The 23,491-nt window shown below is 59.8% G+C and overlaps 1 protein-coding gene across 2 annotated transcripts in view; it reads right to left on the reverse strand.

Annotated features, from left to right (window-relative positions):
• Nucleotides 1-893: 893 nt before the first annotated feature.
• Nucleotides 894-23,491, reverse strand: part of KLHL29 (kelch like family member 29) — a 273,992-nt gene continuing 251,394 nt past the window's right edge. The window contains exons 6-14 of one of the 2 annotated variants that reach the window (XM_080684247.1): nucleotides 20,166-20,304; nucleotides 12,876-13,078; nucleotides 11,449-11,708; nucleotides 9,758-9,956; nucleotides 9,416-9,598; nucleotides 9,044-9,224; nucleotides 5,673-5,866; nucleotides 5,173-5,317; nucleotides 894-2,989 (exon numbers count right to left, since the gene is read on the reverse strand). In XM_080684247.1, coding sequence (XP_080540373.1) covers nucleotides 2,806-2,989; nucleotides 5,173-5,317; nucleotides 5,673-5,866; nucleotides 9,044-9,224; nucleotides 9,416-9,598; nucleotides 9,758-9,956; nucleotides 11,449-11,708; nucleotides 12,876-13,078; nucleotides 20,166-20,304 — 1,688 coding nt within the window. In that variant the 3' untranslated portion in view covers nucleotides 894-2,805. The remainder of the gene's footprint in view (nucleotides 2,990-5,172; nucleotides 5,318-5,672; nucleotides 5,867-9,043; nucleotides 9,225-9,415; nucleotides 9,599-9,757; nucleotides 9,957-11,448; nucleotides 11,709-12,875; nucleotides 13,079-20,165; nucleotides 20,305-23,491) is intronic. The other variant, XM_080684248.1, reaches the window with a different exon arrangement.

Here is a 23,491-nt window from a genome sequence, read left to right on the forward strand (position 1 = left end):
CACATTGTTTTCCTGAGAAATGCCGCTAACCCTACCTTCTCCTCCTAAACTTCTTTCCCTACCAGAGGGTGCGATCCTGCCTGGTGGGTGGCTGTTCACCTTGGGAAGCCTTGCATGGGCTTCCTTAGCCAAGGCCATCTATGTGACGTGTTAGCCAACAGCCTCGGGCGTGACGGAAGGCGGGGAGGCCGCCGTGTCTGCATTTTAGGGTAGAAGCCACGCCGTGCTGTTCTTCTGGAGGAAGGATGTTGTGTTTCTTCTCAGGCTGGCGAGTTGGAGCTGCCAGGTGGCTTTGGCAGCCCCTCAGTAAGGAAGCCGGACGCGGGAGTTAGACCAGGGGACGCTGACTTGGAAGCTTCTGGTTGCGCTAGTATGACAGGAGCACTTATGCCCCGCCGGTGTGGCTCAGTGGCTGAGCACTGACGCATGCACCAAGAGGTTGCTGGTTCCATTCGCACTCGGGACACATGCCCTGGTTTCGGGCTCGATCCCTGGTGGCGGGGGCAGAGGGGTGGTGTGGGAGGCAGCCAGTCGATGTTTCTCTCTCACTTATATTTCTCTCTCTCCCTCTCCCTCTCTCTCTAAAATCAATAAAAACACATTTAAAAAAAAAAAAAAAGAGCACTGACAACTAAAGGGAGATCCTCCGAGTCATTCCAGACTATTTGTAAGTCCCTTTCCATTTTGACCTTCAATTGCCCTTGATTCTTGGCGTCCTTCCAGCTCTGTCCCTTGCCAAGGAGTCCTCTCCTCCCTCCTCATCTGCGTGCAGGTCTGTGACGGAGCCCAGACGGCTGATGCCCGAGGGAGAAGGACCTGCACTAGGGTTTCTCATCACCGTGGCCAGGATGAAGGCACACGAAGACATTATTACATGGACTTCCGGGTCTAGATCTATAAATATATTTATTATAATATAACAAGAACTTAACAATAAACATATACTATGTACAATACCATTACAGAGAACCCTGTTTATATCATTCACAGAAATAGCCAGTTTTGCTCCAGTGTGATCGGCGAGGAGAGAAACGGAATTTCAATGCCATCTGTGTCGAGTCCTGCTGACCGCTAACACCTCCTTTGGAGGCAGACGCACACCAACGCTAACGTAGCCCTGCCCCGGGCAGTTAGAAATTTGTGCTCCAGTCCTTGGGTTCACACTTGCACCCTGTTTGACATAAATACTTTAAATGACATACAATGTATGTAGTTTTGTGCTTATTACTTTTTAAAAGAATAAATAATAGTAAAAACTGCATAACGAAGCTCGGCATCCTGTCCCAGGGGGGGCCACCCCCGTCCGTGCTGGCACTGGAGCTCTGTCACCCACGCGGAGAGATGGAAAGCGTGGCCTGTCCTCGTCTCCTGATAAGTGGCTTTTTTTTTTTAATTTTTAAATCATGAAATGCAAGTTGACGTCCCAGATATAAAAACGGTAAATGTGTATTTGGTACCAACTTCAACTAAACAGCGCAGCGGCGGCGGCGGCGGCGTTCTTCCTGCCCCGGGATGGAAACGGACCACCGCGTGAGGTGTGCGGGTCCGAGGACCGGCGGGAAGGCCTTTCTCCTTGGAGCCGCACGTGGCCTCCCTCCTGGCTTCCCTGTCTCAGGTTAACATGCGGCTGGAAGATTCTGCCCACGCCCCAGGCCTCGGCTGTCCTGGCTCGTCTAAGAAGGCTGCCCCATCCTGAGCGCGTGGTGGCAGGTGCCTTACGCTAGGGCTCTACGTATCCAAAATAGTCCCCTGTGCTTTGCGGACACGTCCTCCCGTCCTCCGCCCCGCCGGCCCGGGCCTCAGCCTTCCCCCAGGAGGGAGCTCGTGGTTTCCTGCTGGAACAGCCTCGTTACTGGACATGTCCCCAGGAGGCACAGCTCTTAGGGGGCTGTCTGGGAGTAACTTTTTCTAAAAATAAAACAGGTGCCTCTGTGCCACCCAGGAGAGATCCTCTCTTCTGCTCCTAGAAAAACTAGAGCCCATGCCACTCCGGCAGGACCTCCTCAGAGCTCCGGAGCTCCCGCCGGCCCCCCCGCCTGGCCGCCTCCTCTCCGTACTTAAAAATAGCCTTTTGTTTATCAAGAAAATGCCTTGAAAAATCTAAATACTTGCTATTGGATAAGAGAAAGCTAGCACGATCATCTTGTCCTTCTGCAGCAAAAACATGGTAGAAAAACCTGGGAAGGACAGACGCTCTCCCAACTGTCCCTACGGCCGCCCCTGCAGCGGCTCCGGCCACGGCTGGCCACGGCTGGCCACGGCTGGCCACGGCTGGCTCTGCGCGGGACCAGCAGCCTCGCGCTGCGCATACCGCCCCTGTTTTCTCCTGGCCACGGGAAGTGTAGGCTGGTTAAAAACAAAACAGGAATCAAAGTGATAAGGACACTTTGATCTTATTCCAAGGGAGCCTGACGCCTACTATTGTTATAGGATAAGTGATCTGTGGTGGTCTAGGGGTCCAGCTTGCTCTGCAGGAAGGAAAAAACAGCTGCTCTCTCCCAGTTGAAAAATATGTGAGACTCTATTGCACCGGGCAGAGTGAGCGCCTCCGTCAGAGCAAGGCCTCCCGCGGAGCCCGAGGCCGCGCTGGAAGGTCGGTCCCCGTGCCCCGAGCTAAGCCCGGTTGCCCCCAAGGCGAGGATGACTTCCGACACGACATCCGATGCAGAGTATCCGCATGTCGAGCGCAGCGAGTTCCCCGGTTGTGTTTGTCGGCCTCTTCCTGGTGTTGCTGAAAACTGATCCTGTGAGGGGCACGTGCCTCCCCAGACTTGTCCACGGTCTCGCGTGGCGGTCCCGCTGACGTCAGCCGCTTTGAATGTATTTCTTTATCACGACGCAGCCGTGTCTGAACACAGGGCAGGGCATGTGCGGGAGGAGGGTCCAGGTGTTGGTGGCGGGCTCATAGGCCTCCATGTTGCCCAGCGCCGGCCCCTCACTGCTGACAATGCCCCCCGTCGCATAGATCTTGCCATCGAGCACCACGGCACTGCCAGGGAAAGCGGGAGAGCGTCAGCCACGGAGCCTCCACGTGGACCCGGAGACACAGCCTCCCGCCCGGTGTGCTGCAGCTGCTGCTGCCCTCTTGCAAAAGCCACAGGGGATCTGGCTGCTCTTCTTTGCCCTCTGACCTCAGCTGTATAAGAAAAACCTCTCTCCCCACAGCCAATCAGGACGCCATGCCGCACTGCCCTCGGAACTGTGGGTGACACGTGCACACGGGGTGCCTAGGGCCTGCGGGACTGACGAAAGAGGAACAGCCTCCTGTACAGGCTCTGGGCTCAGCTCACTTCCGGATGCTCAGATCCCGGGGGGCACGTGACTCGCTAGGAGGCGGTGACGGCAGCGGGGTCATAACTGAGCGCGGCCGCGTGAGTGCGGTTTGCCCGTGGCTGAGGCCCAGAGTCACAGCTTCTTGCTGCGGCTCCTTACCCGCTGGGCAGGCGCGGCTGCCCACCCATGACCGCGGCCTGGGTGCTCTCTGCAGGGTGACCACGGGGTCCCCGCGCCTCGCTCACTGGCTTGGTCCTGGGGCTCAGTCAGCGGTCCCTCCTGTGAGCTCCCCACTCTGTCCTGTCTGCATTCCCCAAACCCTTCCTCCTCTCAGCTGCCCCTCACGCAGACCCACGCGTCTGGCTCTGATTGCTCGCTCACTTGAGCGAATGGCCATTTCTTCTTGGCTGTCGGCTGAACAGATACCCTTTGAACGTCTCCACCCCTTCCTGAAGTCCAGAGCCTCCAACAGAACACGTCAGTCTAGACCAGTGGTCGGCAAACTCATTAGTCAACAGAGCCAAATATCAACAGTACAACGATTGAAATTTCTTTTAAGAGCCAAAATTTTTAAACTTAAACTATATAGGTAGGTACATTGTTATTAACTTAATTAGGGTACTCCTAAGCTGGCCTTTGCTAAAAACTCAAGGGGCCAAAGAGCCGCATGTGGCTCGCGAGCCGCAGTTTGCCGACCGCTGGTCTAGACTGCTCAGCAGACACCGAAGGTCCCTCAATTGCTGCCCACCATCAGGGCCCCACACTCCTCCCCTTGGGGCATAGCTTCTCCCCGCTTCTCTTGCAAGACCCAGCTCAAACCTCCCCTCGGCATTTCGTCTTTCTGCGCCCACGCCGAGTGTCAGATGAGGTCTGGGAGTCCTCCCACAAGCCCTGCTCAAGCTCCAGCTCCTTATCAGCGGGGAGGGTAGGTGGGCTGCCACGTGCATGCCACCATTGGAGTGTGCGACCCGAGGAGAGCTGGGGACCTCCGTGCTGTCTTGTCCCACTGCCTGTTTCATGGATAGGACCTCCGGGCAGGGGAGGGGGGGGCAGGGGGTCCCTCTCCAAGGTCACACCACAGGCTGGCGGCAGCTTTTAGCTGTGTGAGCTATGTCGCACCAACAGCGGGCTCTGCGTACGTGCCCCATGCTGTCCGCACCGAGGACAGGTGGCCACCTCTGCAGGGCTGAGCTGTCTTCGGACGCAATCTGCTGTGGAAATGCTAAAAAGGGGGTCTTGGGGCTCCTTTGTATTCCTCGTTCCTCGTAGTCCAGGAAAAGGGGTGGAGCAGCAGGGCTGTGTCTCACTGCCCAGGGGAGTTAGTTTTCCTGGGCCCCAGGGCCAGGATGTCTGGGAACCAGGCCACACACTGACCTCTCCCATGTTGTCCTGGGGGGGGGGGGGGCTGGTTCGTGTGTGTTTCTGCCCAGGAAGCTTTGAGACCACGGGTGCCACTTGCTGGGCCCAGCTCCCAAGGGCCACCAGGATCACTGCACCATCAGAGCATCCCCCGGAAGCCGCCTGTCCCCGGTAGGGTTTTGGCAGCTCTGGCCTGGCGCTGCCTGCCTGCGATGGGCAGGTGGCCCTGGGGGAAAGCTGACCTACAGCCCCACCCTGCCCTCCTGACCAGGGAAGGTGTGGCCTCGAAGGACCCAGGCAGGTCCCGGTAGGAAGCCCTTCATTTCCGGCTTGGAGATGGGGCCCGTTAAGCCACAGGGCTGGGCTCTGGGCCAGGGGCTGCCTCCGGGTGCTTCACGCTCTGCTGGGGCACCAATGCCCACACCTGCATTGGTCGGGGCTGCTGCTCTGGGCCTGGGACTCCCTTTGGTCAATGAATGGAGGTCACTCATTGCGCTCAAACCTCTCCTATTGTCCCGCCCTCCCTCCCCTCCTGCTCACCTGCAGAACTGGCGAGAGTGATTCATGTTGGGGCCCGCCTTAATGTTCCCTTTTTCGGGGTCGTAGATGGTGGTGGCTCTGGCATAAGCCCCACCCAGGATGAACACGAAGCCGTTGAGGGTGACGGCGGGCGCGTACTTGTTGTCTGTGGGGAGAGCAGGCCAGGCAGGTCAGGGCATCGCTCTGGCCTTCTCTCCCCGTCTCTTCCCCGGGGATCCCCCAGAGGAAGGGAGCTGGAGAGGCCTCCCGTGTCACTGACTGGCCTGCGGAAGGGCCCAGGGCCGGGAGGCACCTGCACGTGGAATAGCTTGCCCTCGGTCCAGGTGGTGGGATTCGCAGCTGCACGTGGGCTGGGGTTCGCCTCCCCCTCCCGCCCCTGGGCTTGGGTTCACAGAAGCATCGGGCCCAGCCCGCCCTCCGGGCCTCGGCTATTGAGACCCAACGAAACGACGCGGTGGGGACCTGCCCTGGCCCTGGGCGGGGGAGACGCTGGTTCTCACCGATCATTGGGGACTCGATGAAGCTCCACGTGTTGGTCTGTGGGACGTAAGACTGGAGGACGCCCGCAGCTCGGCCAGCCTCATTCACGCCACCGAACACGTAGATCTTGCCGCCGCAGACGGTGGCTGCTGCAGAGTGCACGGCCTTGGGCAGAGGGGCCACGGCCTCCCACTGGTTGGTGATGGTGTCATACCTGCCGAGAGGAGAAAACGGCCCCAGGGTCAGAGTGGGCCCTGGGCGGGGCGGGGGCCCCAACGGAGGCAGCGGATATCGGGCCACCACCATCTGCTTCCTGCCCTGGGCACCCCTGGCACAGGCCGAGGTCACTCAGCTCAGGGCCCTCGGAGGAGTCACTCGCGGCCACGGGGGACTGGCCTGCACTAGCCTTCTCAGCCTTCCTCCTCACCTGAGAGGTGAGGACCAGACAGGGGGGACGTGAGAACAGGAAGCAGCCGGAATTGGAATTGAGCAGGTCAGGCAGGGAACAGGGACCTTTCAGGTCTTCCTTCCCGGGCCAGCGTCGGGCCCAGGTCTCAGCGTCCGTGCCGTGTTCCTCGTGCGCTGACCTCACCAGCACTCGCTCCGGACCGCCCAGCGCTGGCCCGTCCACACGGCCGACTGCTTGTCCCTGGGCGGACCCAGGGCGCACCTCCGCTGCGGGCTCGCTGCTCCGCTCTCCGGTCCCAGCATCTCTCTCCTGGGAGCACACTGGGCCCACTTGTTCCCACGACCCTCCTTGGAGCACGAGCCGTGACCCGGTCACAGCTCAGCGACCGCGGAAGACAGCGCCCGGCTCTGGGCGGGGGCGAGGGGACCACTGGTGCATCCAGCTCGGAGCTTGTGAAGACGCGGCTTCCGAGAAGAGGCTGAGGTCCCTGACAGGGCAGCAGGGCTTGACTGAATTGAGCCCCAGTTGAAGGTGTGCTAATAGGCGATGCAGTAAGTGTCTTCTTGGGCAGTGTCAGAAGTTCAGGTGTCTGTTTTTTAAGCCAGGATGGCAGAGATCCAGAGAGCTCTTGCAGAAGGGCTGGAGTCGGTCGGGGATTGTGTGGCTTTCGGTATAATGGCGCGTTCCTCCAAACGCAACTCTCCCTAGAGCTTGGTATTCCAGCTGGCTGTTTGCCAAGCCACAGCCCTCCGTCTCCTGACACCCTGGAGGATAAGCTGATGACATGCAAATGTCCCCGAGGAGTGAGGCACTCCGCTATGCTATCATTTATCCGGTAACCACAGCTCTGTGATATATGGCTATAAAATATTAGACCCAGTGATTTATAGAATGATCATACATGCTTGTCTATTGTACTGTTGTTTTAATCTCTAGTTACATAATCTTGCTCTAGTCCTGTAATACAGCAACGTAATGTAATTATAATGCACCATATATCGCATTCATTATCAATATAAGAGCAATTTGTACCATTAGTGCTTCCTGGGGAACAAAGCACCCTGGTGTATGTCCCCACTGCCCCCACCTTCCTGTCACCCTGGTTCTCATCATTGCCACCGTGTGCCATAGCACTTGACTTGCCCAAAGGGCTCAGCTCTGCCCCTTGGGAGTCCTGCCCCCTCCCCCTCCCTTGCACTCACACCACCCAGGGGTCTTCAAGTCTGCGTCCAATCCCTACAAGGCCAGCTGGCAGACCCAGGAGGCTGACGAAGGGCACCCTGTTGCCCTGGGCTGCTCGGTCTCCTGGGTGCCAGGGTGTCTGGTTCTCCAGGGGGAAGCCGGGAGAGCCTGCTCCGAGGTTGGGGAGAACGGCTTCCGGACCCAAGGGCAGTGGAACTTATCCGCCTCCTGGTGTATGTGATCCTCAAGCAAATCCCTGTGTTTATCAACAAGTGGAAGTTTGCAAAATGAGTAATCAACGTCTTAGGAGATTAAAAATAGCTCAGTTTTCCCCTACCTAGAAAATGTCTCCTGCCTGCTTCATGCGCTTATTTCTGGATGACAAACGAGTGGAAGCTGGGCTTCTGGAAGGCCCGGGCGTGGTGGCCGTGCAGTGGGCCCCACCGAAGGCTGTCAGCATCGGGGCTGACCCGGGGTCGACGGCAGGATCAGCATCTCATAATCCCACGGGAGTTCCCCGTGATCTCCAAGTCAATATGACGGTTAAATGCTGTTAGGGAGCCAACGCTGGGCTCCACGTGGGGGAGTTAACAGCCCATCGTGAGCACACCCGGCCCGTCTCACTCTGAAACCATCTTCGCTGGAACATTTGTCAAGTGTCCAATTAGCCAGCGAGGGAAACGTACACCCTGAGGGTCCGTGTGGCTCCAGGGGCAAAGGGCCGTCGCACGGGGATATCTGCTTCCGGTGGCGCTGGTGACCTGGGCGGGAGGTGGGCTGGGGTGTGGGCAGGCCATGGGAAAGGGCTCCGGGGATCCTGGCTGTGTCCTGAGCTGGAACTTGGGGCAGCTCAGCCTAACGCGTCACTCCCTGGGGCATCTGTTTTCCTAAAAGCAGGACTGGCCCGAAGCCGCCGCCCATTCTGCTGCCGCTCCCGGGCCCACCCCTGATCCCCGTATGTGGCCCCAGTTTAAGTGGCCGGAGGACGCAGCAGAGGGCAGGCTTATACACGTGGGTGGGGCCCATTGGCTTCTGTTCTCTTCTGGAGAAGTCTAGAAGACTGGCGAGGTCTGTGTGCAGGGGTCCTTCCTGTGTCCGAAGAGGATTCCCGGTCTGTGCGGGATGGAGGGGGAAAGGGGGCTCCCAGGTGTGTAACCCACACTTGGCAGGGACACGGAGGCGCAGTCATTGGAAGGGCACACATTTGGGCCAACGGTTCCTGCTTCCCCTTAAATTCTAGCGAATCCAGGCCCAGTGCATTCCCTCCAGCTAAGCCCCGCCTGTGCCTCCCACCCCTGGGTCTCAGGTTTCCCACTCGTCTGCCACCAGAAGGGGCTGCCGGGACAAGAGTGTCCCATGTCCGCGACCGGCAGCTGTGGGCCTTCTGCCTCACCATCCCCAGTCCTCTCACTCGGCTGTGTTTGAAGAGTCTGGGCATCGCCTTACAAACGTCCAGGCTCTAGGCAGGGGTCCTCAAACTACGGCCCGCGGGCCACATGCGGCCCGCCGAAGACATTTATCCGGCCCGCCGGGTGCCGCTGCCTGTCCTGCTTAGCAGCCGACTCATCCTGGGCCCGCAGTGTGCATAGGAATTTGTTCATAGTTTTTTTTTAAAAACTATAGTCCGGCCCTCCAACGGTCTGAGGGACAGTGAACTGGCCCCCTGTTTAAAAAGTTTGAGGACCCCTGCTGAGTGGCTCAGGGTGTGGGTGTTGGGAAGGAGGAGCAGTGAGAGTTTAGCTTTTGGTGAATTTCAGAGGATGCTCCCCCCACCCCACGTTGTGACCATGGCCCCATCACCTCTCCACGTGGTCCACGTTGCCTGCCACGCCGAGTCCCCCGAGGGTGTAAATCTTCCCATCGTAGACCAGGCTGTTGTGCCGACAGCGGGGGACCGTCATTCTGGAGACGAGGTTCCAGTTATCGAGCAGGGACATGTAGCACCAGACGTCGGCCAGCGTCACCCCTGACTCCATCCCACCTGCAGCGGGGGGAGGTCCAGAGAGCCGGCGGGGAGTGAGGAGGGGCCGCGCCAGGCAGCCCAGCTCAGGGTCAGGAGGAGGCTTTGCCTTCGGAGTCAACACTCCTGGCCGGGCCGTCCTCAGCCCTGATGTGCGGGAAGGCGCCCCTGGGAAGCCCATGGCCATCCCTGCCGGCCCTGCGGGGCCTCACCTGAGAGGTAGATGTTGTCCCCGGCGCTCACTACACTGAAGAACTCGCGGTCATAGAAAGGCAGGGAGGCCAAGGGGTACCACTTGTTGTTCTGTGGGTTCCAGCAGGTGACGGCCACCAGGGAGCGCTGAGTCATCCCCACCATCTGACGGCCCCCAACCAAAACGATGACTTCAGCCACGCCTGCAGGGACACCGATGGACACACTTGGGACCATCCCCCCCCGCCCCCACCTCCCACACTTGCAGCATCTGCACCCAGCGCCTCTCTGGGGGACCACCCGGAGTCAGGGCACCCCAGGACAGCTGCATTTGCGGGGCTGGGGGCATGGCCCCCCAATACCTGCGGAGAGGCGGGGCCGGGTTCGGGGCGTCTGCATCTCCTGGCGGGCGTGGGGGAGCATGTGGTAGCGCTTGGCCTCGTTGACCAGGTCCCGACACGCTTCCGACGACTTGATCAGCTCCTCGTTGTCAACCACGTTGAGCAGGTAGCTGGGGTGGATGAAGGGGAGGCGCACCACCGCCAGGAGCTCCGCCGCGTACTGGGGCCGAGGGGACACGGGGTCTGTCAGACCGTGCAGACAGGGCCAGCCCCGCGCTTGTGCTGACACTGCACGCCAGGGTGGTTCAGTCTGTGTCTGGCTGGGAGGACGGCCCCTCGCTCACCCAGCCTCGGCAGAGAGAGAAGGCAGCTCCCAGCCCTGGCCAGTTTGGCTCAGGGGATAGAGCGTTGGCCTGTGAACTGAAAGGTCCCGGTTCGATTCCGGTCAAGGGCATGTACTTCAGTTGCAGGCTTTATCCCTGGCCTTGGTCGGGGCTCATGTGGGAGGCAACCAATCAATGTGTCTCTCTCACATCAATGTTTTTCTCTCTGTCTCTCCCCTCCCTTCCGCTCTCTCTAAGAATCACTGGAAAAATATCCTCGGGTGAGGATTAACAACAAAAAAGGCAGCTGCCGGCAGCTGGGGGCGATGAGAGCAAGGAACCGGGAGGTCTGGCTGGCTGCAGCTGACCCGGGGGTGGACCGTCCATCTGTCTCTGCAGCATCTCGCTCCCACCTCCACCCCCATCACGGGCCTTTGCTCCACGCCAGGCTGCGGGAGGCTGAGATGGATGGCCGAGCCTTGGAGAGGTGTGCATGGGGCAGGAACCCAGGAGCAGGTGGGAGGGCCCAGGAAAGCTGATGGCCATCAGCTTTGGAAAGGAGATGATGACTGACAAGCTTGCAAATCACAACCGTCAGAACCTGTGTCTCCCCAACCCCAACAAACAAACCCTTTTAGGGGCGTCCCTTTGCCTGCCTCAGACTGGCTCCGGGACCTGCCTCTGTGCGGAAGCTGCAGGGTGGGAATGAATCTGGAGGAGACTGGAGGCAGGACCACTGGGGGGTGACTAGGCATCCTGGAGGCCAGGGCGGCCTTGGTGCGGGGAGAGAGGGAGTGAGGAGGCTCAGGGATGCAGTGTGGGACCAGGTGGCTGTGGCACCTGTGCGGCTACACTGGCTCCCCGGGGTCCCCGCTATGGGAGCCAAGGCAGCTCCATTCTGAGGGCCTCCAGCAGGGCTTTCTGGCCCCGAGACCCCGCTGGGATGTGCTTGGTGTCCTAGGACTCAGGTGCCCCTGGGACCCTGCCCCCCCTTCCTCCTGCCTGGATCCGGCCCTGACTGCGCCAGCTGCCCGCTCCCAGGGACTCGCCTTCCTGCGTCCCGTGTGCGGCGGTGGCCCTCCACCTTCCCAGTAACCAGAGCATGGGTGCTCCTCCTGCTGGTCTGAGCTCAGGGGAGCTCTGGGGGCCCTGGCTCGGGCACACTTCTCCCCAAAGGGCCCCGGCGTTGTCTCCCGGGCCCTGTGGCCTCTTGGTCAGCTTGGGTCTCCTGCCGGTGGGATGCCAGCCCTGGAGAACCAGGGGCCTGATTTTGCATCTCTCACCCCTCCCTTCGCCTGTCTGCTGCCCCGGGAGCAGCTCCAGCCTCCCCGGGGCCAGGCCTATGGGCAGCCCGAGCGGGGCTGGGCTGGAAGGAGGGGCAGGCCTCACCTGTGCGCGGGACGCAGGGTCCTTCTTGATCCACTTGATGACCGTCTCGTACACCAGCTCCTCGGCCTTGGTGTTGAGGCTGTCGTTGGAGATGTAGGCGATGAAATCGTCCTTGGCGATGCCGAGAATCTCCTCCTGGGCCGCCACCTCGGGGAAGATCTGCAGCGCGAAGGCCTTGGCCATGTGGTAGAGCTCGCTGCACTGCATGGCCTCCGCCATGGCCAGCACCCCCAGGCAGTTGCTGGCCGTCAGCTGCTTCTCTGGGGGAAAGAACACGTGACCACTGACCCTGGGGCCCTGGGTGGGTGCCACCTCTGCCCACTGCCTTCTCTGAGCCCATGGGTCCTTCTCTGAGCCCATGGCCTTGGGACCTGCCTCCAGCATCCAGGGTCCCCAGGAGCCCACTTCCTGTGTCCATGTCCAGGGTTTCCCTCTGCCCCACCTCCCGCTGACTGTCCCAGGGCCTCCCTCTCTCCTGCGGGTCCCAGCAGAAGACTGTGAGGTACGGAGCTTCCTCACTGCCTGTGGGCCACAGGGCAGGGGTGGGGGTCACACTAGAGGCCTGTGGTGTCTCCCATAAGTGTGAAGGGCATGCCTGGGGTCACACACTCCTACTTAAGAGTCATGGGAGCAATAACACCCCATCTATGCCCACCCACCATCGCCCACAGGCCTCAGTCCACCCCACCGACCTGTAGACCTGGCTCAGTCTGCTCACTCCCCTGAGATCCCACTAATGGTTATTCTAGCCTCGAAGGGTCTGGGTCCCAGGACACCCATACTTTTGGGAGCCTAACTCTGAGGCTGTGGTTCCTGGCCCTTCTAGATTGCTCTATTCCCTTCCCCACTGACCCCCGTGGTCTCCTGTCCCTAGGCTCAGCCCCTAGCTCTCTGGCTGCACTCCACGCTCAGGCTACGGATCCTGGTGACTCAACCCTACTGCACCCTCTCCCTGCTCTCCCCCAAGCTGGGCAGCTCCAAACCGTAGAATAAGTGTGTTCTCCGGCTGGGGGTCCCCGACACTCAGATCCCCAGCCCGGACAGCAGGTCTGCGTGTGGCCACCTGGTGCGGTGCAGGTGTTACACGCGGTAGAGGGACATAAAGTGTGTGGCTCCTTGTCCCGTGTTTAGAGGACAGGGTTGGGAGGCCAGGGCCCAGGCTCCCCGTGAAGGAACCATCACATGGCCCCCGTGGCCCCATTTGTCCTCACAAAGCTGCCCGGGCCTGGGGGAGCGATGCAGAGGCCCCCTCTGTCCATGCTGGTGAGCAAAGGCCTTTGAAGTTACTGAATTATCATAAAACCTCTCTGTGAACTCCAGCTGCACCTGCAGGGGGTGCACACTCAGCCCTCTCCGCTAAACCTTTGCTGTTTTGAATTTTCCCCCATCATCCCTGTTTCCCCAGGTGACAGGCGCTCCCGGCTCACCCAGGAAGGACACGCAAACTCTGCAGAAGGTGTGGAACTGGAACTTGCTGGCCGCCTCCAGCAGCGTCTTGGCGTTGGCCGAGTCGATGACCAGGGAGCCCGTGTACACGAACTCCAGCAGCAGCTCCAGGACGTCCGCCTGCAGGTTGGACAGGACGAGCTCCAGCTTCTCCCGGCCGCTCTGGCTGCCGTCTTGCACCGACCTAGGCACAGAGACCAGGTGTCCTTACCTGCCGCCCGCGGCCGCGGCCGCTCCTCACAGGGCTAGGGCTCCCTGCATGCCTCGGTCACGCCCTGCGCTTTAGGGACACGGCAAGGACACACCTGAACCTAACGACCTCACACGGGATCTGAAAGAGAAGAGTCTGACCAGAGACGCCCAAAAAGAACAGAAAACCCTGCTTATCACTACTCGGCATGTCCATGCAAAAAAAGATGCAAATCAAAAAGCATGAGCTGAGGATGGGGACGAGGACCAGGACTGGCCTCAAAGGGAAACAATACGGTTCAGCCCCGCTGCTGGCCCGGCGTCTCCGCCAACACGGCCTGCAGGCCCCGGGCCTGGGACCCGTCTGCCTCCGGAGGGAGATTCTCCAGCGTGACCGAGGCTCCCAACGGGCTGCGCTCACAGCCCATCTGGAGACGTCCTTCAACACCCCGAGACTGAGGGCCCCACGCTGCCCGGACACTCACTCCAACCCCACCTCTTTCCAAAAGCATATTGTTTCCTTTTAGGCACGAGGAGGAAGCCCTTCATGACATTGCTTTGAAACTGAGGACGAGACGAGACAGACGGACAGAATGGTTAGAGCTGGGAGGAGGGGAGGGGGAACAACCAAGGACTTCCGCCACAGACAGCCAGCAGCCATGACCTGGGACCTGGCCCGGGGCGGGGCCCTCCTGCCACATGGAACACGGGGTCAGAGGTCAGAGTGGCCTGCGTGTAGAGTGTGCATCGGGCTTGTGAACTGGGGGGAGCAGGGGAGGGACACAAATATATAAATATGTTTATATCTGGTGTCTACAGGAATACAAAACCATTGCAAAGGCTCCTAAGGCCTGGCAGCCGCACCCTAAAGCTGGACCTGGAAGGAAACAGATAAGATGAAGCAAAAGTCACAGCGGAACAGGAAGAAAAACACCCGGAGCAGTGAGTCAGGAGGCAGGTTTCTCACAGGCGATCGGCTTGGCACCCGTCTCAGCCACCCTGGCCAGCCCCCCCTCCCCTCACCGAGCCTAGTTCTGCCGGGGCTGGGTTCAGCTGCGGTCCTGGGAGGCCAAGAGTCTCCTGCCTAGTCCCTTGGGTGCCCTGTGGCTGGCAGCAGGGTATGGAGTGTCCAGCAAGCGAGCAGGCTCGCCCCGGGAGGCTGCCTCCTGTTAGCAGGGAGCTTGGGGACCTGGGCGCCGCAGGGCTGTCACTCACGGGCACAGCCGTAACCTCTCTGGCCCTCAGGCTCCTCTTCTGCAAAACAAGAGGCTGAACTGGGTGAGGGCTAGAGTCCTGTGGGGAACACCCTTCCCACGAGGCTGCTCTACCCGCAGTGCCTGAAAGGCCTCCACCGGAGAACCCTCTCTGGGTGGGCACTGGCCACCCGGGGCCATGGAAACACAGACGTGGCCTGGCAGGGACAGGGGCAGCTGCTGCCTGCTGCCTGAGCAAGTGTCCAGGGCTCCCCTCCCCACAGAATGGCTCACCCACAGGGGCCTGCAGCCCGGCAGCTGAGAGGGGAAGGCATGCTGCAGAGTCTGAGCAGAGCCCCTCCTCAAACCCCCAGGTATACAGTGTGTGCAACTTCGCAAGGGACAACCACCTAGCCTTCTGTTGGGATGGATGTCCAGGCCGGGGGGACTTGGTCAAGTCCAACCATAGTTCATTATGTGATTGCTCGAAACCACAGAAATCCTGAACAGCCCAGGTCATCTGGTCAACCTCTTACTCTCCGTCTTTGCTGCTCTGCCTTCAGTCCTACACGCGCCTGTCTGGCCCGTCCTCCTCATGCCTTTGGTGCTTGCGGAGGTCACCCTGGGCCACAGCCAGGGCCAGGCCGACGAGGCCACAGGAGGTCCGCTCACCTCCTCCCAAGGCCCCAGCCACTGTGTCTCCTCCTCTGGCCAGCCCTCCTGCCTATGAGTCCTCAGCAGAGGAGCTCCAACTCAGTGACCTGCTGAGGTGGGACTTCAGAATGCATACACACACACACACACACACACACACACACACACGTACACACATATGCACGCACTGAAATGCATGTGACATGTGGTCCTGAGAACCCCAAGATCACCTGTGAGGAGGGGTGTTGAGCAGATGGAAGGTCAGTGGAGCCTGTGGCTGCAAGTGAGCGATGGGTGTAATGGGACCAGCAGGCTTCACTCGTGGGGAGATGCTGGTCTGGCCCAGAGTCTGAGCCAGGCAGAGGGCTGGGACAAGGGGGTGCCTGCGTGGCTGGGGGGCACAGGGATTGCATGGAGGCACACGGGATGTCCACCATCACAGGTGCTGTCCAGGGTTGGAGAGCACCACTGTCCCTCTGGCCTAGAGCTGTGGCTCTGCTCCTCCTGGCACCCGGGGTGGGGGCACCCCTGGGGAGGAGGAGGCCACTGGGCAAAGGATCGTCGGGGAGTAGCTGGAGGCCCCTGGGACCCGATGCCAGACATGGGCATTCCACTCAGCCACAGAGGAATACTTGGGTCCTGAGGACTTTGGCAGCTCACCCAGGCCCTGGCCCACCCACGGTGACTTGGGGATGGCCTGGCTCACCTCATTCTGCCAGCATCTGAGATGGGTGAGTCTCTCCTTTGGTTATCTGGCTTTCCAGATACACCTGTGTACTCCACCAGGCGAGAGGCAGACTGCCACCCACCAATGCCCCACTTCACCGAGAAGGAGAGGAGAGGCGTCCGGCTTGACGCTTGCGTTGAAGTCTAGCGGGTGCCCCCACGTCCAGGTTCTGTGCCCCTCAGGTCCTGTCAGCTTCCCCTGGGGAGGGAGACGGACGAGGAGCCCGGAGCCTGTGCACGGGGCTTGTGAAGTCAACTTGTCCATCCCTTTTCATCCCATGGGATCAGAGACTATACAGTTCAAGGTGTCACTGCGCTGTGGCTTGGGAGGTAGCGGGCAGGTCTCCGTCCTATTGGTGTGATGAGGGGGCATCTCTTCCCTGAGGCTGCATGTCCTCCCTCTGGACCCGGGGAGCGTGTTGGGAAGTGCTGGCAGGGAGGGGGCACCTCTGCTGTCTCCAAAGAGGAACGGTCCCCTGTCCTCTCTGACGGGCCTGCAGCCGGTCGGGCCAGTGAGCGCAGCGGGCTCCAAGCCTCCCTGAGCCTCCTCGCAGCCGGGGAGCTGGTGAGGGAGCTGCTCCTCCAGGGCCTGCTCACTGGGCTAGAGAAATGGCTCTGGATTTGGGAGGCTGTAACCCCAGCACCCCACTAGATCTATTCTGCTCAAAATCTCCTCCTTCCTTCCCCAAGCCCGGGGCGCTCCGTCACGAACTCTCTGGGTTTCCCTCTGGCCTGGGTATGGGCCAGGCATGCTTGTCACACAGCACTGCCTTCACATTCTCCTAAGACAAAGCCACCGCCCCTTTTCCTGCGGGTTGTCACGGAAACTCGCATGGGGCTACAGAGGGGCGCTGAGGCAGGGCCAGCGTGCTCAGCACAGGCTCTGAGCTTCCGGCGGCTTCGTGTGCTCTTCCTCACAAGGCCTCACTCCAGAGGGCTCAGCCCCCTCGCAGGGCGGGAGGGAGTGCCTGTGACTTAGGTACCTGTCTCAGGTGGGGGTGTCCGCCTCGGGAAGATCCTGTGGCCAGTTACAAGTGTTTCTAATAGATGTGCGAGCACACTCACACACACACACACACACACACACTCACACACACACACACACACTCACACACACACACACACACACACACACACACACACACGCACGCATCTGCACACGCTCTGCATCCCTTTTTCTTGCACGCCTATCCACAGTGCCAGCTCTGAGGTTTCACTGTCCTTCCTCACAGACTCGGTGCACAAATAAACACTACACTTTGTGCTTCTCTGGATTAGCATGAGCTTTGGAGTCAGACCTCTATTTGAATCCCAGATCTATTGGCTATACAACTTCTCTGGGCCTCAGTTTCTTCATCTGTAAAATGGGGATACTCATGGTACCCGCTTCTCGGGTTAGTGGGAGGATTTCCAGGATGACATGCGACACCTCTACCAGCCTCCTGTGGGCTGGTCTTGCCCTCATCTGAGGAAGAAGACGATTAGGGAACCAAATAAGGGAAGGCCGAGGAAGAGAAGCTGCGGCAGCTTCAAAGGTGTGAGCATGTGGACAAAGTGGGGGTCAGCCTGGAGCCTGGGCCTGGAGGACAGGGGCTCCGGGCAGCTGAGCTGAAGGGGAACTGGCTGCTGGTCGGGAGAGGCTGCTCTGAGACCCGCCCTCTGCCTTGCAGTCTGAGTATCATCTTCACAAACACAAATCTGACCATGACACCCCCAGCCCTGAAACAGAGCCCTGTGATCTGGCTCCTGCCCCCCTCGCCCCTGCATAGGCCTCACCCCCTCCATGCTCACCTCGAACGTGGCATCGCAGCTGCAGTGCGTCACCTGCTGTCCTGGGCCTCACACTCGCTCCTCTCCCAGCGGTCCCACTGTCTGCCTGGCCAATCCCATTCTTGGTTCAAAACCCACGCCAGATCCCCCTCTCCCCTACCTCCGCCCCCCAGAATGGGTACCAGGCTGCGAGCCTCTGGACCTCCCTGACTGCGTCACCTGCTCTGCCTGCCACTCGGCCGCTCTCCAGTGTCTCCCGGCCAGACCCTGGGCTCCCGGGCGGCCCAGCCCATCTCGTCTAGGGCTCCGTGTGAGACCCGGCACCGGGAGCAGCCGTGCTGGTGTGCGGAGCCAAGGGCAGTGAGTGACGTGGCAACCCTACGTCTGTCCTGTGGCTCCTGGTGAGGTGTCCGCACTGGGGTCACCCGCAGTGGTGACCTGTGCCCTTGGTGAGGACAGGGAAGTCACATGTAAAATGGCCACAAACGAACATGTCGCTCTTCAAGCGCAGGGGCCTCCTTTGGACTCTGCTTCGGCCTCCCCTCCTCCCTGAGGGGCCCTCCTGTCTCCCCAGGCCTCAGACCTCTCTGGGCTCCATCCACCTGACCTCCCTTCCTCCGTGACCTTGACCTTCTCACGTCTAGTGCTTGTACTTGGGAAGCCCCTCCAGGCTGGCCCTGCTCACCCCCTTGCTGTCACCTGGGATGCCAGGGCTGGAAAGAAGCCCGGACATCATTTGAACCAACCTCTTCCTTTACAGATGAGAAAACCCAATGCCCGAGAGAGGCTGTGTGTGCCTGGGGTCACAGGACAAGTGGCAGAGTCAGGTGCAGCACCCAGGTCTCCTAGCTCCCAAGGAGGGACCCTCTCTCCTCCAGTGACTGCCTCTTAGCTCCAGCACCGAGGCCTCCCAAGTTCTCCCACCTTCAGGGGGGCAGCCTCTCCCACTGCTCCTCACAGCCCCTGCAAGTCCAGGTCCTCGCCCAGGAGTCAGGGCCTGTCTGCCCACCCATCCCACGTCATACCCCCTCTCTGGGAAGGCCATCTCCCTTTCCTCAAGGCTCACGACTGTCTCCGTTCTCAACTTTTCACTCCAGCCAACCCATCCCTTGCCTAGAACATTCTAGAACATTCCAGAACATTCCTTGCAGTCCAGAACATTCCAGACAACCCATCCCTTGCCTGGAATGTTCTTCCTCCTTCTTTTTGGCCTGTCCCAGAAGCCTTCACTACTTTGAGTTTCCACCTAAGTGTGTCTTCTCTGCTATGTGCAAGAGTTTGGTTCTCCAGGTAAGGTCTCTGAACACAGTCAAAGGGTTCCTGTGCTTCTCCTGCCCACATCTTTCTAAGCCAGGGCTGGGCCTTCGCTCAGTGCCAACCTGCCTCTGCAGCCTGCCCCTGTGTTCTCCAGCTGGTCTGGAGCAGGACCAGGGCCCTAGGATGCCACATCTGCAATTCAGCAGCCAGGTGCCACCACTGCTCGTTCCAGAATTTGCCAAGAGTAGAAGCACAAAGACCTCCCTTGGCCTGGAGAAGCCACTGGACATGCCCCTTCACCCCAGCTCATGCCCCTGACCCCTGTGCTCAGACAGAGAGAACCCAGGCAGCGGGGGCGGGAGACCCAAGCTGCCTCTGAGACGGGAAGTCACCGAGAGCCTGCCCCTTCCTGCATGGCTGGGGCCCGCGCGCTGGGCAGGGCTTTGCACGCCGGGCAGGTCAGCTCTAAGTGAAAGGACACAACGGATTGGAAAGGAGATGCCAGCCAGGGTGCCATCCTGAAACAAAACACAGTCACTCTGGGATTAGTTGGCAAGTCCAAACACAGCATTGGGAAGCAAGCAGAGGTCCTGTCCTCCCACTCTGAGCACAGTCCCGGCTCAGCGTCCGCCCTGGAGGCTGCAAGGCAAAAGGAGCAGCGGCATTAATCTGCTGATGGGTGAGAGAGAGGAGTGTGACCCGGGGCTGGCCCCCCGCTGCTCTCCCTCACTAAGGAGCTAGAAGGTGGCCCCTGACTTCTTTGCAAGGGTATGAAGCAGACAAATTAAAAAAATCAACATAATGGAAAAAGAAAAAGATGCTCATGCACCATGAAGACTCATTCAGGTAGAAATAGCCGGGGCAGAGGGCAGGTGGGGAGGGAGCAAACGCTGAGAGACCGTGTTTAGGACACACCTGGTCTGGGCTCAGACAATGCCGGTTTAGGCTCCGCGTACCAGTATCAGGACATGCAGCGCGAACGAGGCTTTATCTACAAGCCTCTTCTCCCCGACTCGGCTGCAGAAAAGCGGCCCCTTGGGTGCCTCGAGCTCCTCAGCGGGGGCGGGGCTGGTCGATGTGCTTTTCTGGCATTAAGTTCGCCATCGACAGCAGTACCCGTGCTGGCCGAGGGGGGCAGTGTGCAGTGGTCCCTTAACGTGGGGTCTACAGTCCTCCTAATCTCAGGGAGGGCTTGTGAGCCACTGAGAACTGGAGCTCCTCCTCGGGGCTGGGCAGGGGTGTGGTCTACCGCTGGCGGAGGCCCCTGGTGACCAGCAAAGCTGAGTGGGGCGGGCTGGGGGCAGTGGCTGCTCTGAGGCTGCGTGTGAGAGGGCGCTGGGGAGGGGGAGGGGAAGAGAGATGGCTACTGGCTCTGTGACAGGGAGTCACACTTCAGGAACCTGCAAGAGAGGGGAGGAGAAAAGCGACACAAAAGCGTCCTACAAAGGAACAGACCCGACCACAGCTGGAAGGAAGGCAAACCTTTGAATCAGGTCCTTGAAATACAAGCTGCAGGAAGCTAGAACATTTTGGTGGACTTCAAACTCTCTGCCTTCAACAACAATTTTCAGGTCTGTAAAGGCTTTCGCTCTGCGCTGCTGGTTCAATTCCTTCAACATTTCTGCAGAACAGAGAAGACAGACAGGGCCAGGTTCCCATTAAGAGTTTTTTTTTTTTTTTTAAATTTTAAATTAAAAAAAAATTATTTTTCCAAGAAGTAGAGAAATAGGAAAATACTTGATACTGTTTCTTGGCCAGACTGGCTCAACACTGACAGTCAGGAGTCACAAACATAATGCATAGACAAGCCGCAACCGGAGGGGCCACAGGACCCAGGGACCACAACTTTCAAAAGCAATAAAACAAAACAAAAAAACAAATACAAAAAAAAAAAAATAAAAAAATCAAACCCAGAAACTGGAAGTGCGGGGAAGAGAGTCCCGGCGTGACATTGGGAACACAGAGAGTACGTTATCACACACAGTCAGGAACTGTATCTCGCTACGCAACAAGGTCTCCAAATGCCAATGAGTGCCGACGTGCTTGATGCCAAGTAAAGCATGGCATTGCGATGTAGGATGGGCTGGTATGGCTCAAAGGAATAGAAACCACAAAACCTGCAAAAACAGCGTCCCTTGTTAGACACTCGGCCGTGGCTGGGAGAGCTTCTTGGGAAGTGGGGGGCGGGGGGCGGTGCATGAAGGGAAGGGTGGAGGGGGGACGTGGGGAGCAAGCCAGGGGCCGAGACTGTCTGCACCTGCTCCCACCTCTGGGGCCCTTCAGGGCTCCCACCCTCGCCCGGGGCTTTAGCACGGGGAAGCCTGGCTTGCAGCCCCAGCGGGGCCTGCCCACCCGGATGCACACCTACCTTTGCCTGGTGTCTCGGCCCTGGGGCTGGCACAGAGAGTGCCCCAGGCACGTGGGCTCCGAACCTGGGGCGGTCAGAGCTTCTCCCAGACCCATCTCCAGGCTCAGAAGGGGGAAGGAGGAGAGGCTGACCACCACCCTGCTTACTTCCTATAAACTCTTTCGTTGGCAAAAGTTAGGGCCTTTCGGTGACCGGTGTTCCCACAAGCCTCGCCTTGCCCGCCTGCCCCTGGAGCCCTGGACAGAGCCTGCCCCTGGCATTGCTGGTAGCTGGACATCAGAGGCCCCGATTCTGGATCCAGAAGGACGTAGACTGATGTCAGGCAGGCTACGTCCTTTGGCAGGTGAATGCGGGAAGGTGGTCTGTGAAACGGAGCCCTGTCCCCTAAGCCGCTCCCAGCAGCCCAGACCTCCAGGTCTAGGCGGAGCCCTGGCTGGCTACTCATCTGTCCACACGGGTGGCGTTGGCTGCTGCCAAGATGCCCGCTGAGCCCAGCGCTGCCCCTGACACCTGAATGCCCCTGGAGAAGCCCCCGTGTGCCCTGAGTCTCTGGTTCTCCATCTGTGACATGGGGGTGCAGGCTCCGCTCTACTCCCAGAACCTGGTGAAGATCAGATACTCAAGGGCCTGGGGCTTGCGGTCAGGCAGGCTCTTCCTGGTGAGGCCCCCCTGGCCTCTGGCTGCCCAAGACCATGGAACGGTGAGCACACCCATGCGGGGGACCGAGGTGTGGGCGCAACAACAAGTCACTGACCCCCGCCATCCCCACATCGGGCCAGGCTGGAGTCGCAGCGGGCCCCCTGCAGGGGGCGCTGCTGAGGCCTCTGGAAGGCTGCTCGCAGGCGTGCTCAGACCAGCAGCAGGGCACGAAGCGTGGAGTGGAGGGCATGGAGGTGCTGGAGGTGCTGGGGGCAGATATAGGGGAACGGCGGCCTGGGAGGGATGGGGATAAAATGGGTGGGCAGGCAGGGCCAGATCTCAAGAGCCTTTTGAGGGGACTCAAGTTTAACCTCTGAGCACCAGGGAGCTGCCAGGGAGCCGTGCAGGGAGTGACAAGGTTAGACCTGGGCTTCAGACACATCACTCTGGCAGCCACGTTAGAGCCAGGATGGGGAGGGACAGCCGGAGGCAAGAAGCTGGGCCCCAGAGTCAGGCCTGGGAGAACCTGAACTCTGCCTCCCATCGGCTGCGTGACCTTGGGAAAGTGAATCAACACCCCTATTAGCTGCTGACACGTAGAAATGCCTAAGGAATACCTGGTAGGCTCATGGTTATTGTTGATGGTGGCGATGGCTCCATAATCCAAGTGAGAACGGACAGGTCTGAATTATAAGTCACAGGAGGACTGAGGCTGTGGATGCTGTGGCCCTATGAGATGGAGGGGGCGGGTGGGGGGAGGCGTGAGGACCACTTCCAGGTTTCTGGAGGGCCATCGGGAAGGGAGGGGATGATGAGTTTAGTTTTGGGGTCAGGGTTAGGGCCTGTGGGATACGGCGGTTGGAGGGTGCAGGAGGCAGAGGCTGGGCCTGGGCTGGAGGCAAGGTTGTGGGCACCTGTGGCGTGAGCACATGGCCTGGGTGTGGAGAGACAGCTCAGGGAGACTGCAGTCAGGCTGGGTTCAGGCTGAATGGCTATGCTCACACATCAGCTTTCAAAAGCGCCACCAACTGAATTCACTCCCAAACCCTGAGCCAGGTGGGCGATGCCACCTTTGGAGTGGAGCAGCGTGGGGGGAGGAGCTCTGGGCTGGAATTCCAAAGACCTGGACGCTGTTCTCATCCCAATGTCACCACTAATTGGCTGTGTGACCCTGGGCACGCTGCCCCAGCTTCCGGGGCCTCAGTTCCCTCAAGCACCGAGGGGACCTGCTCCGTTGGCCCCGGCCGTCACACGGCCGTGAGTGACAGAGGCAGCTGCACACGCCTGCTGAGTCAAGCCTGCTCAGGGAGCCGGGAACACACAGCCGCACTCAGACTGCCGCTCCCTCTGGGCCCGAGGCATCCCGATTGCTTGGGAAGATTTTACTCCTAAACCGAGGTCCCAGCCCCAGAAGCAATGCCTCCTCCCGGGGATTCCGGGAGCATCGGAAGGTGCTTAGAGATCCAGTCATCGCCGCAGCAGGCGCTGTCTACTCCCAGGATGCAGAAACCTGGGTGGAATAGCTGGATTACTCAGTTTCAGAAGAATTTTTCAATGTATGAAAGTGCTCACCAGGGGATTCCTTCTCACAGCAGGGCCCCCCCACGCGCATTCTCAGTATTGATCAGCCGATATGTGCTCATTGCCGGGCCCAGCGCCCAGCGGAGAGGCGGCATTCTGGGGCATCGCGACCTGGGATCTCCAGGAGGAAGCCAGCGCCAGCTCTGGGCACAAGCTGCCCTCCTGCCCACCCCCTGTCTCGACAAAGGACGACCCCTTAATGTCTGTGGGGCTTGGGGGA

Source organism: Plecotus auritus, assembly GCF_963455305.1.
Source record: "Plecotus auritus genome assembly, chromosome: 8".
Taxonomy (NCBI): Eukaryota; Metazoa; Chordata; class Mammalia; order Chiroptera; family Vespertilionidae; genus Plecotus; species Plecotus auritus.